Genomic DNA, 12,497 nt, shown 5'->3' on the forward strand with positions numbered 1-12,497 from the left:
CCTTCGCCTCCGTGGCTCAGACGGCAGCGCGTCGGCCTCTCACCGCTGGATACCGTGGTTCAAATCCCGGTCACTCCATGTGAGATTTGTGCTGGACAAAGCGGAGGCGGGACAGGTTTTTCTCTGGGTACTCCAGTTTTCCCTGTCATCTTTCATTCCAGCAACACTCTCCACTATCATTTCATCGCATCTATCAGTCATTAATAATCACCTTGGGAGTGGCGACCCCATTGTAATACTAGCCTATATATGTTTCATTCATTACCTCCCTGACCCGGTCTAAGACTGGAAAACAGGTTGTAGGTTTTCATTTTCAGTAAGCTCCTTCAATCTCTCCTTACTCCCGCAACAATTCCTAACTCTATTTTCTTTTCAATCCTTCACCTCCTTCTTAATCTCTTTATTTCTCCATTATAATGCACTAGATCTTTACCATTCCTTACCACCTTTAAAGATGCATACCAATTTTCACACTTCTCAATTGCTTTAAATTCATCCCCTAGGCTGTTTACATTGTTACTTACCATTTTCCATAGATCATACTTGCTTTTTTAAAATTTCCCCTTGCCACTCTTATGAACCGTATGGTATAGCTTAATAGTCCTACTTTAATGACATTCCTTTCTATCACATTTATTTTTAACTATGACATGGATAGCTTCATGATCACTTGTACGTCTATCACTTCACTTTCTCTATAGAGCTCATCTGGATTCATCAGCAGCATGTGTAGAATATATTTCGTCCTAGTTGGTTCCATCACTTTCTGATTCAATGCCAGCCTTGCCAGGTCTGTACACCCCAAAAATATCAAGTTGCCTATTATATTTAGAGATTAGTCTTACACATAGAATTTCATATTTATCATCCTTAACTTTTTTGCAGCTTACAAATTCTTCTTTCACCAGCATAACACTCCCCTCCTATCGTTCCTAATCTGTCTCTATGATAAACACTCCAGTTCAGTGAGAAAAATTATGCATCTGTAATATCACTTCTTAGCCATGATCCAATTCCTATTATACTATGTGGAAAATATACACTGTCGGACAAAAAATTGAAGCACTCAGAAGGGGAGGAGGAAACGAAATGAAACTTTATGTGCTGAGAGGGTATGTGATGTTATTTCAGTGATTACAAAATAGAGTCAAATTTACAAAGAACTTGGCAGTACAAGCCCACATATCAGTATGATGTAGCACCTCCTCTGATCTGGATGCATGCACTGATACGGTTGGGAAATGTATCATAAAGCTGTTGTATCCTCTCCTCAGGTAAGCTGGCCTACAACTGTTGTAACTGGTCCTTGATATACTGGATGTAATTGACGTTCGAACTGGTCCCATACATGTTCTATCATAGACAGATCTGGCGATCTTGCTGGCGTCAGGAGTACTTCAACATCACATGGACAGTTCATAGAGACATGTACAGTGTGTGGACAAGTATTGTCCAGTTGAAAAATGGCACCACGATACTGTTGCAGGAGGGGGAACACTTAAGGATGTCCATGATGGACTCCTGTGCCCTCAGAGTTCCCCAACCCAATGGCTCCCCACACCATGATACCAGGAGTAACACAGCTGTGCCTCTCCAAAACACTAAAAGAATGGGACCTCTCACCAAATCACCACCATACTTGCAGATGATAGTCATCTGGGATAGTGCATGCCTGAATACAATGCAACACCAGTAATCAGCTGCCCATGCTTCCAGGTCACAGCACCACTCCAAACGCAGCCTGTGTTGTAGTGTTAATGACAGCCTACACATGAGACAGTAATTCCCTGGTCCGCCTAATGCTAATCTCCAACCAATGGTGCAGGATGACACAGAATGTTGCAGGGAGTCCATTACTTGTTCTCAGATTGCAGGCGCAGATGTAAAGGAGTTTCGATGTGCTTGGTGCATAATATGGTGATCCTCCCTTGTGGTGGTCAGCTAGAACCTTGACGATAAGTATGCCTGCCCTCATGTTCCCAAGCAGTCCAACATCGGGACACTGTCACATCCAAAAGCCCCACAAATCTGGATATTGCATAATTTTATCAGCTGGCCAAATGGAGACCTACAACGAGGCGCCTTTCAAACTCTATCAGCTGCTGATAATGCTGTCTCACATAGGTACCCGGCATTTCCATGTCCTTCACAGTAATCACTCAACATCTGACGCTGTTCATGCCCCTTCTACACCTTACCAGACCTGGTAACAATGCTAAACATGAAAAACACTACTGCACTCTGGTGGCAGTTCTACCTGTCACAGAGAATTGCAACTTTACTCATTTACATACCTGCTGATGGTGTGTATGTGTATGAAGTTACATTGACATCTGACCATTTCTTCTGGCTGCTTCAATATTTTTATCAAGCATTGTATGCACATCAAATTATCTAATTCTCTTCCTTTATTTACAATACTTCTATAGTTTAACACTAACAATTTTATGTCATCCTTACTTGATTTCACGCTTCCTATACTGTCATCGCCGCTCCCCAGTCCACCCAGATTCCCTGAATGTACCTCCCTATACTAAACAAACCCCATAACTTATATGTACCATTGCGGTTCAAATGAAGGCCATCTGAGCATAGTTTCGTATCTCCTAATCACCCACTAGGATCTATAAGTCTTGCTCCCAGTTTCACACATACCCAGTCCATAGTCTCATTGAAATCCCCAATCACCCTCCAGTCAGTATCCCTCCTACACAGTATCCAACTGATAACAATCTCTGCTACCTTAAACTACTTCTGTGCTGCCGTAACCAGATTCCACACATCCCCAACTATGTTGGTATCTGTTCCTGCTTGCCTTATGTTGTTGGTGCAAATGTGGAAAATTACCACCTTCTCCTTACCCTCCTCCCTCCCTTCTTTTCCTCAACATCTGCCTTAATCTAATTCCTAGATAACACTCTACCCTGTTTTCCTTTCCTCCACACACTTTCCCTACATGCCTTACAATTGAGTCACCCATGACCAAAGCTGGAACCCCACACTCCTCATTAGTTCCCCTCCTCACCTGGTCTCTCTTAACTTTCCTGATGCCTACAGAACCCACTTCCTCCTCGCTTCTCTCCCTCTCACTACCTTGTTCCACCCCTATCTTCCTATCCTCTACCCTACATTTCCCTTTCCTACCAGTCCCTTTCCTCTTGCCCTGCCCCTCATCTGTAACACTTCCTTGATCTCCATCTTCCCTCTGTTCTACCTGCAGTGACTCATACCAGTTCCTCACTAATACTCCTTCTGGGTCCCCTCCCTGAGGAAAGCTATTAGCTCTCCTTTCCTTGCCCTTAAATTGGCCCACCTGTTTTCCACAACTTCTCCCTTTCCTTCCCCTCCTTCTTGGCTACATGGAAAACAAAATGTTGTATCCCCAGTGATGTTTTCATCCAGTAGCAAAATGTCATAACCCAACTGAATGTTACAACATAACATCTTTCCCATAACAATATGCCTTCACTTTGGTCCCCGCTTGTCTCAGAGTTTGTTGTGAAACATGGAACTTCGTTCATCCTGCCTATTCATCTAACTTAGCTCCCTGTCATTTTGCAGCCTAAGTGTAACTCCTGCTATTGTGTTTTTATAGCAGTCTTGTGATCACAAATGGTAAAATGAACTTATGTATAATGTTTCTCACTTTAAGGTAAATAAGAAAAAAATATATATAAAGATTATCATAATCGTAACCACCACTATTATTTAATAATACCTGTTACTATTGTGGACATAACAAGAAATATATCCTTGTGTTTCAGTTAATTGAGCTAAAGAGAAATCCTCAAGGCTCAATTGATAAGCGTATTCGTGCTACATTAAGGCCAATGTCAAAGCGGAGAGACTCGGTAGCATCAGAATTGGAGGAAAAACTGAGAGATGCTAAAGCATTTAATCAAAAATTTCGCAAGGAGCTTCAGGAGAAGGAGTCAGAGTTACAAGTAAGTCAGTAATCGTTTAATCTTTTTACTGAATGTAGAAAGGTAAAGCTAACATGACAACTTATGCTTTAATTAACTTATTGAGCATAACATCCATGAAACGGCAATATGTTGTAATCCTCAATTTAAGGGAGAATATATATTTTGCCATTTTCAGGCTTGTAGATTTTCTTGACACTTTCAGTAAGAATGCCGTATCCCTTGAAAGAAAATTTATATTTAATTTTCATGGAAAACATGATGATGTATCCCGAGTAATGTTTTTATCCGGGAACAAAATGACACAACCCGATTGAGGGTAATGAGTATGACAGAAGTAATGAGTAACACAGAAGTAACAGCACTATATTCAGAAAATATGAATTACGAGTTTAGATTTAATTTAACATTATCCAGGTTAATTCTGAGTCATCCATGAACTGTGCTTAGATTCAAGACCCTATTGACCAATAAGTACAGTACTTAACTAAATACAAGGTCAAAACTAAGCTCAGATCTAAAAAAATAATGCTTCTCCATGCCAGAATATTTATTAGTTGCTTGACTGGCAATAATAATATTGCCATGTAAAAATTTTAACATCATACATCATAAGTCTTCATTACAGACTGTTAAACCTTTCAGTGCTCAGTCTGCAAGCTTCTGTGGATTGACTAAGTGCCTCCACAGTCCTCTATTTTCTAAGGCTGTGGCCTTACTTGGTTCCATACCTCTTATCTTTAAATCATTAGGAACTGAGTGTAACCACATTGTTTTGGTCTCCCTCTACTTCTCTTGCCATCCATGACTGAGTCCATTATTCTCGTAGGTAACCTATCCTCTCCAGTAACCACTTATGACCCCACAACTGAAGCTGGTTTAAGCAAGTTCATTCGTAATAGCCTTCATTGCCTCAATCCATGTACTCTCACGCTGTTGTTCCCAACTGTCCACACCAGTGATAATTTTCGCTTTCATGTCTGTTACTTCTAACTTATGAATAAGATATCCTGACACCACGTATCTTTCACCCTCATACAGAAAAAGTTGGTCTGAAAACAGACCAGTATAAAGTTAAGTTTCATCTAGCAGCTGACTCCTTTCTTATAGAATACTGTTAATCACAACTGCGAGCTCACAGCATTAGCTCTGCTGTTCCTTGATTCATTTTCACTTATATTGGGTGAGTGGGCTGTGTGGTTAGAGGTGCGCAGCAATAACAATAGCACTATGGAGTGGGTATGTGGGGAAACTGGGAGTAAAATTAATAGATCCTAATGGGTGGGTAGGAGATAGGGATCTGCGCTCAGATGGCCTTCACTTAAACCGCAGTGATACGTATAAGTTAGGAAATTTGTTTGGAAGGGTAATAGGGAGGTACATTAAGGGAAATGGGGTTGTCTAGGGAGTGGTGATAAGGGTACAGAGATCTGGAAGTCAATTAGGGATGACATAAAAATATTAGTGGTGAACTATAGAAGTATTGTAAAGAAAGGAATAGAATTAAGTAATTTAATATATATATATTTACCAGATATTGTAATAGAAATTGAATCATGGCTGAGAAATGATACAATGGATGCAGAAATGTTCTCACGGAACTGGAGTGTGTATCGTAGAGATAGGAGAGGAATGGTGGGAGGGGGAGTATTCATTCTGGTGAAAGAAGAATTTGTAACCTACAAAAAAGTTAAAGATGACAAACATGAAATTCTAGGTGTAAGGCTCATTTCTAAAGATAATAGGCATCTTGATGTCTTTGGAGTGTACAGACTGGGAAAGGGTAGCGCTGACACGGATTCAGAATTATTTGATAAGATAATCAGCTATGTGGGAAACGACATGGAAAGGAATGTGATTGTAGCGGGAGATCTGGATTTACCAAATGTTAATTGGGAAGGAAACGCGAACGACAGGAAGCATAACCAACTATGGCAAATAAGGTAATATGGGAAGGACAGCTGATTCAAAGTGACAGAACTAACTAGTGGGAAAAATATCCTGGACGTTGTGGTGATAAAACCAGATGAGTTCTATAGAGAAACCGAAGTAATAGATGGTATTAGTGATCACGAAGCTGTGTTTGTCGTAGTTAAAAGTAAGTGTGACAAAAAGGAAAGTTTTAAAAGTAGGACTATTAGGCAGTACCATATGGCTGATAAAGCAGGCATGAGGCAATTTTTAAAAAGTAAATACGATTGGTGGAAAACGGTATATAAGAATACTAGCAAGATACCCGTGCTTCGCTATGGTATTATACTGAAATTTATAATTGAATGTTTATTGTTTTAGATATATAATCCGCCGAAATTCGCGATCTGACTCGTTTTCTGCGAGAATCCGCCAAAATTCTCGATCTGACTCGTTTTCTAATAGATTACGGCAAGTATCCTCCCATTTTTCAATCTTTTTTTTCCAGCAATCGATTTCGTACTTCCCGGGCTAGTTCCAAGTATTCTGCCCGGTCAGTTGGGTCCCTAAATCTTTGCCATCTTTCCCTATAAGCATTTTTAATATGGATCAAATCCTTCAGGAGATCCGGCGTGGTGTCGTCTTGGGTGCCTTGGCGGTACTGAACCCGCGGCCAGACTGCATTCTTAGTCATTACCCGTCACGGGGCCCATTTCCAGCGCGGTCCGCACATTTGACGACGGTCCAGAACATTATTATTATTATTATTATTATTATTATTATTATTATTATTATTATTATTATTATTATTATTATTATTATTATTATAGATCATCTGGACCCCACAGCAAGATGTAAGACCGCTACTTGGCGGTAAATTACATCTGCTGCCATTGTCATTCTTGACAATTGACCAGCACCATTGTCGCGCGTAGGCAAGTGTGCGGGATTTCTGGCAATACGAATGACATACTTCCGTGCATTATTGGCCTTATTATAGAGGTGAACAATTTGACGGGCAAATTCATTCCTATTGTTTATTTCAAATGTGTTTAAATTTTTATTTATATGTCAGGGGAACCTACTGTAATCTAAGAAAGTTTTCCGAAGGAAAAGATGGCTGTTGAAAACGAACCTAGGAAAGATAAAAAATGATCGGTTTATGATCAGAATAAGTACATCGAAAATCTACAGCCTGTTTCCAGTCATTCGACAGGGTCAGGAATGGAATGAATAAAGCCCCATCTAGCGGCGACAATAGGAATTGTGCCGGCTCCCGAAGCACACCTCTGGGGCAATGATCGATGAATGCCAAATGAAATGAAATATTGGACAGTGTTGCTGGAATGAATGATGACAGGGAAAATCGGAGTATCCGGAGAAGAACCTGTCCCGCCTCCGTTTTGTCCAGCACGAATGTCTCATGAAGTGACCAGGATTTGAACCACGGAACCCAGCTGTGAGAGGCCGGCGCACTGCCGCCTGAGCAACGGAGGCTCTTTATAAGTACGTTGTGAACAGTAAAATCAACTGGTCTCACCTCCTTTTACACCCCAAGTTTATTTACACCCCCCAAAAAATTTAAAAGTGGGAGTGTTTCTTTATGTTTAAAGGAGGTTCCAAACACCAATGTTGACGTCTATTACCTTCCGTTTTGAGATAAGTATCCCCACAAAAATAATTAACTTTTTTTCACTTCCTTTCAAACTCCTCCCCCCCCCCCCCCCCCCTAGTGAAAAATCCGGCAAAAAGTACTTGTTTCTTTAATAGTAAAGGATCTTCTAAATACCAATTATCATGACTCTAACTTCTTCAGTTTTTTATTTAAGTGTCCTCATGAAAGGAATTCAACTCCTTTTCACTCCCGCCACCCCCAATATGTTCCCCCCAAAAACGCGTTTTTCATTGTTTTTAAAGGAAATCCAAATACCATTTTTCACATCTGTAACAACTTTAGTTTTTATTAGATGTATGTATTCTCATACAATTAAGTCTATTAATTTTTCAATTCTTTCACCCCCTCCCCCCCTTCTTTGGATTTTCCGAGAATACGTGTTTCATTACTTTTAAAGCAGATTCCAAATACACATTTCACGTCTGTAACATCTTCATTTTTGAGGTATCAATAGCCTAATTAAAATAATTCAACACCATTTTCAGCCACTTTTACCCCCCCCCTTCCACCCAAGTGGTATTCCCAAAAACTAAAAATACACGTTTCTTTATTCTTAATAGAGATAAAAAGTACCATTTTTCACTTCTGTAACATGTTAAGTTTTTTGAGATATACTCTAGAAATTCTCATTTTAAAATTTCACCCCTTTTTACTTCCCCTTAAGAGGAGTATCCAAAAACAAATTACCTATGTTTCTTTACATTTACAGGAGATTCCAAATACCCACTTTTTACGTCTGTAATATTTTACGTTTCTCAGATATTCTGTAGATATAGTCTTTCAAAACATTCACCCAAAAATGTCACTCCTGTTTAACCGCCATTAATTGAATTTTCCAAAAACTGTGTTTCTTTATTTTTAAAGGAGATTCCATATACAAATTTTCAGTTCTGTAATATCTTCAGTTTCTGAGATATATGTATCCTCATTAAAGGCATTCAACCCAATATTCGCCCTTTTACACCCCTCCTATTGGGATTTACGGAAAACAAAAAATACATGTTCCTTTATTTTTAAAGGAGATTCTAAATACCAATTTTTACATCTGTAAACTTTTAAAGTTTTAAAATGTAGACACAATCATTTTAAAAATTCACCCCCTTTTCACCCCCCATTATTTGGATTTTTCATAAACGACAAAATACCTGCTTCTTTATTTTAAAAGTAGATCCCAAATACCAATTTTCAGGTCTGTAATATCTTCAGGTTCTGAAATATAAGTAGCCTCATTAAAGGCATTCAACCACTTTTTCACCCTTTTCCACCCTTCCTATTGGGATTTTCCAAAAACAAAAAATATGTGTTTCTTTATTTTTAAAGGAGATTCTAAATACCAATTTTTACATCTATAAACTTTAAAAGTTTTGATATATACATACACTCATTTTAAAAATTCACCCCCTTTTTACCCCCGCATTAATTGGATTTTCCAAAAACAAAAAATACGTGTTCCTTTATTTTTAAAGAAGATCCCAAACACCAATTTTCAGGTTAGTAATATCTTCTTCTTTTTTTTTTTTTTTTCTTTTTATCGTCGCCATAAGACCTATCTGTGTCGGTGCGACGTAAAGCCCCTAGCAAAAAAAAAAAAAAAAAAAAAAGTAATATCTTCAGTTATTGAAATATAAGTATCATCATTAAAGGCATTCAACCCAATTTTCACCCCTCCTATTGGGATTATCGAAAACGACAATATACGTGTTTCTTTATTTTTAATGAAGATTCTAAATACCAATTTTTACACGTGTAAACTTTTAAAGTTTTGAGATATAGATGCACTCTTTTTAAAAATTCAACCCCCTTTTCACCCTCCGATTAATTGGATTTTCCAAAAACAAAAAAATACATGTTTCTTTATTTTTAAAAGAGATCAAAATTACCAATTCTCAGGACTGTAATTTCTACAGTTTCTGAGATATAAGTACCAGTATCCTGATTAAAGGCATTCAAACCCTTTTTTCACCCTTTTTCACCCGTCCTATTGGGATTTTCTGAAAACAAAAAAAATACGGGTTTCTTTGTTTTTAATGATGATTCTAAATACCAAATTTTACATCTGTAAACTTTCAAAGTTTGGAGATATATATACACTCATTTTAAATATTCACCCCCTTTTCACCCCCCTCCCCAATTAATTGGATTTTCCAAAAACAAAAAAATACGTGTTTCTTTATTTTAAAAGTAGATCAAAAACACCAATTTTCATGTCTGTAATATCTTCAGTTTCTGAGATATAAGTATCCTCATTAAGTGCGTTCAACCCTTTTTCACCCCTTTCCACCCCTCCTATTGGGATTTTCCGAAAACAAAGAAATACTTGTTTCTTTATTTTTAATGAAGATTCTAAATACCACTTTTTACAACTGTAAACTTTAAAAGTTTTGATATATATATACACTAATTTTAAAAATTCACCCCCCTTTTCCCCATCCCATTAATTGGATTTTCCAAAAACAAAAAAATACGTGTGTCTTTATTTTTAAAAGAGATCAAAAGTACCAATTTTCAGGTCTGTAATATCTTCAGTTTCTGAGATATAAGTACCGGTATCCTGATTAAAGGCATTCAACCCATTTTTCACCCTTTCTCACCCGTCCTATTGGGATTTTCTGAAAACAAAAAAATACATGTTTCCTTATTTTCAAAGAAGATTCTAAATACCAATTTTTACATTTGTAAACTTTTAAAGTTTTGAGATATAGGTGCACTCATTTTAAAATTTTACCCCCCCCTTTTCACCCCGTTAGCAACGGAATATCCAAAAATCCTCTCTTAGCGAGCACCTACATCTTAATATGAATGTATTCCCAAAATTTCATTTCATTATGTCCAGTAGTTTTGGCTCGGCGATGATGAATCAGTCAGTCAGTCAGTCAGTCAGTCAGTCAGTCAGGACAAGCTATTTTATATATATAGATGAACAGACTTTGGGATGTGTTTAAACCAATTGTTGAGTAATATGAAAACAGGTTTGTACCTTTAAAGGTGGCAAGGAATGGTAAAGACCCACCTTATTATAATCTATATACTGTAGATACGCTAATTGTAAAAATTTACCCACTTCTTCAGTTCCCCATAAGTGGATTTCCCCACCAAAAAATTTATGTTTCTTTACTTTTACAGGAAATTCCAAATACCAGTTTTCAAATCTGTAATATGTTACGTGTCTGAGATAATTTTCAGATATAGCTTTTTTAAAAATTTACCCCGTTTGTCACTGCTGTTCACCGCTATTCATCGGATTATCCAAAAATACAAAAATACATGTTTCTTTATTTTCAAAGGAGATTCCAAATTGAGTGACAGTGCAGCATATATGATCAAAGCTGCTGAAGTATTGAAGAGTTTCAATTTTCATGTCGCTTAGGGAGGTTTTTTGGATATTTCATGTCTAATATCTTCAGTTATTAAGATATAAGCCTCCTCATAAAAGGCTTCTGAAAATGTTTGTTTCTTGATGCATTTGGGAGTGACCAAAATTTAATAACCATTTATTGTATTTGCACATAATTATTCTTTGTTTTTAATTTCAGTTGGTATGATGTGTTTGAAATGCTTTCATTAAGCCATTCTGACCCATATTTAGAGAATATTTTGAATTAAGTGGTATAGTTTTGTACTAGACAGGCGTGAAGATTATAATAAAGTACAAAAAAGTTTGAATGAATAGTATAACTTTAGTAATGATTGAAATGATTATTAAAAACTATTTCAGGAGGATAAGAAACTAAAAAACTACTTTGAGTGATTAAAAAACTAAAAAATGGTTTTTAAGAACCTAAAAATTTGGGCCCTAGTAATGAGACATGAACATTGACAGAATATATTGCAAGAGATTTGCTCCACTAGTTGACCTACATAAAGCACAAGTGATTAATATTATTACATATTTCTGTCTTATCTTATTCTGAGTCATCAAGTGGGGTAAGATTCAACATCCACTTTCATTTTACTACCTGATGATAATAAGGATTTTGTTATTGATCACAGGTTAAATTGGTGCAAATGAGGCCAAGCAAGGTTGATGAATGTTGAATAAATTCTGCCAAAGTAACACTTACAATTCTGATGTTATAACCTGTTATTAAATAATCATTACTAGTCAAGTGTAAATAAATCAAGTTCCCATTACATTTCAAAGGATATCAAGTGGAGGCTGCACATGCATTCTTGAGTTACTTCACACTGTGAATGAGGATGACTTGTGTTAATTTCGGCCAGAACAAGCTGGAACTTCCCAGGGATTTTTTTTTTTTTTTTTTTTTTGTACAGTGTTTGTAAGTTACTGGAACATAGACCACACTGGAGATTTAAAATAGTATTACATAACTGTAATTTGCCGCTCCACCATCACCAGTAAAAGTGACAATGGGTGAAAGAGGTGATGCGATTGGCTGAGGGATTATAAGAAATTATTTTTTTAAACCTGAATTTTAGAACAGTATTTTGTAAAAAATTATTTCTCATTTTAAGATTTATCACAAGTTTTCAAATATAACAATTTGTGACTTTTATGGAGGAGGGAGTATGGTTGAAAAGGGGGCAAAACGTGTGGGTATGCATTCCAGAACCTAAAATTTTAGAAACTAAGCACTGTGGATGACCCCACATAGGCATGTTGAGTTTAATGGGTGGATTGTGTATAGATGAATGGAACTGTTTAAAGCCACAATTGTGTGTACTAGGCTGATGAAATCCCCACATTGTGAGCAGTTACTCTTTATGGCTTAACACTGTGGTGTAATATGTCTGTCAGAGGACTTGTGGGACATTCTTCTTTGAAGGAATAGTGACAGGTAAAAGATACCATACCATGTTGCAGGAAAAAATTGTGCCAGCAGTTCACCAACTCTACCCAGATGAAGATGATTTTCTTTAGTAGAACAATGCATCATCACAGTACTGATGGAACATATGGGCACTGCTGGATGAAATATTGTTTGGGAGGTGGATAGGCCAACGTAGAAGTACTGAATTGTTTTTTTGAG

General features: G+C 37.3%; 1 protein-coding gene across 1 annotated transcript in view; it reads left to right on the forward strand.

Annotated features, from left to right (window-relative positions):
* GABA-B-R2 (gamma-aminobutyric acid type B receptor subunit 2) overlaps positions 1 to 12,497 on the forward strand; it is an 853,882-nt gene that overhangs the window by 792,479 nt on the left and 48,906 nt on the right. The window contains exon 12 of the mRNA XM_067139049.2: positions 3,765 to 3,944. Coding sequence (XP_066995150.2) covers positions 3,765 to 3,944 — 180 coding nt within the window. The remainder of the gene's footprint in view (positions 1 to 3,764; positions 3,945 to 12,497) is intronic.

This window comes from Anabrus simplex, chromosome 2 (genome assembly GCF_040414725.1).
Source record: "Anabrus simplex isolate iqAnaSimp1 chromosome 2, ASM4041472v1, whole genome shotgun sequence".
In the NCBI taxonomy this organism is placed as follows: Eukaryota; Metazoa; Arthropoda; class Insecta; order Orthoptera; family Tettigoniidae; genus Anabrus; species Anabrus simplex.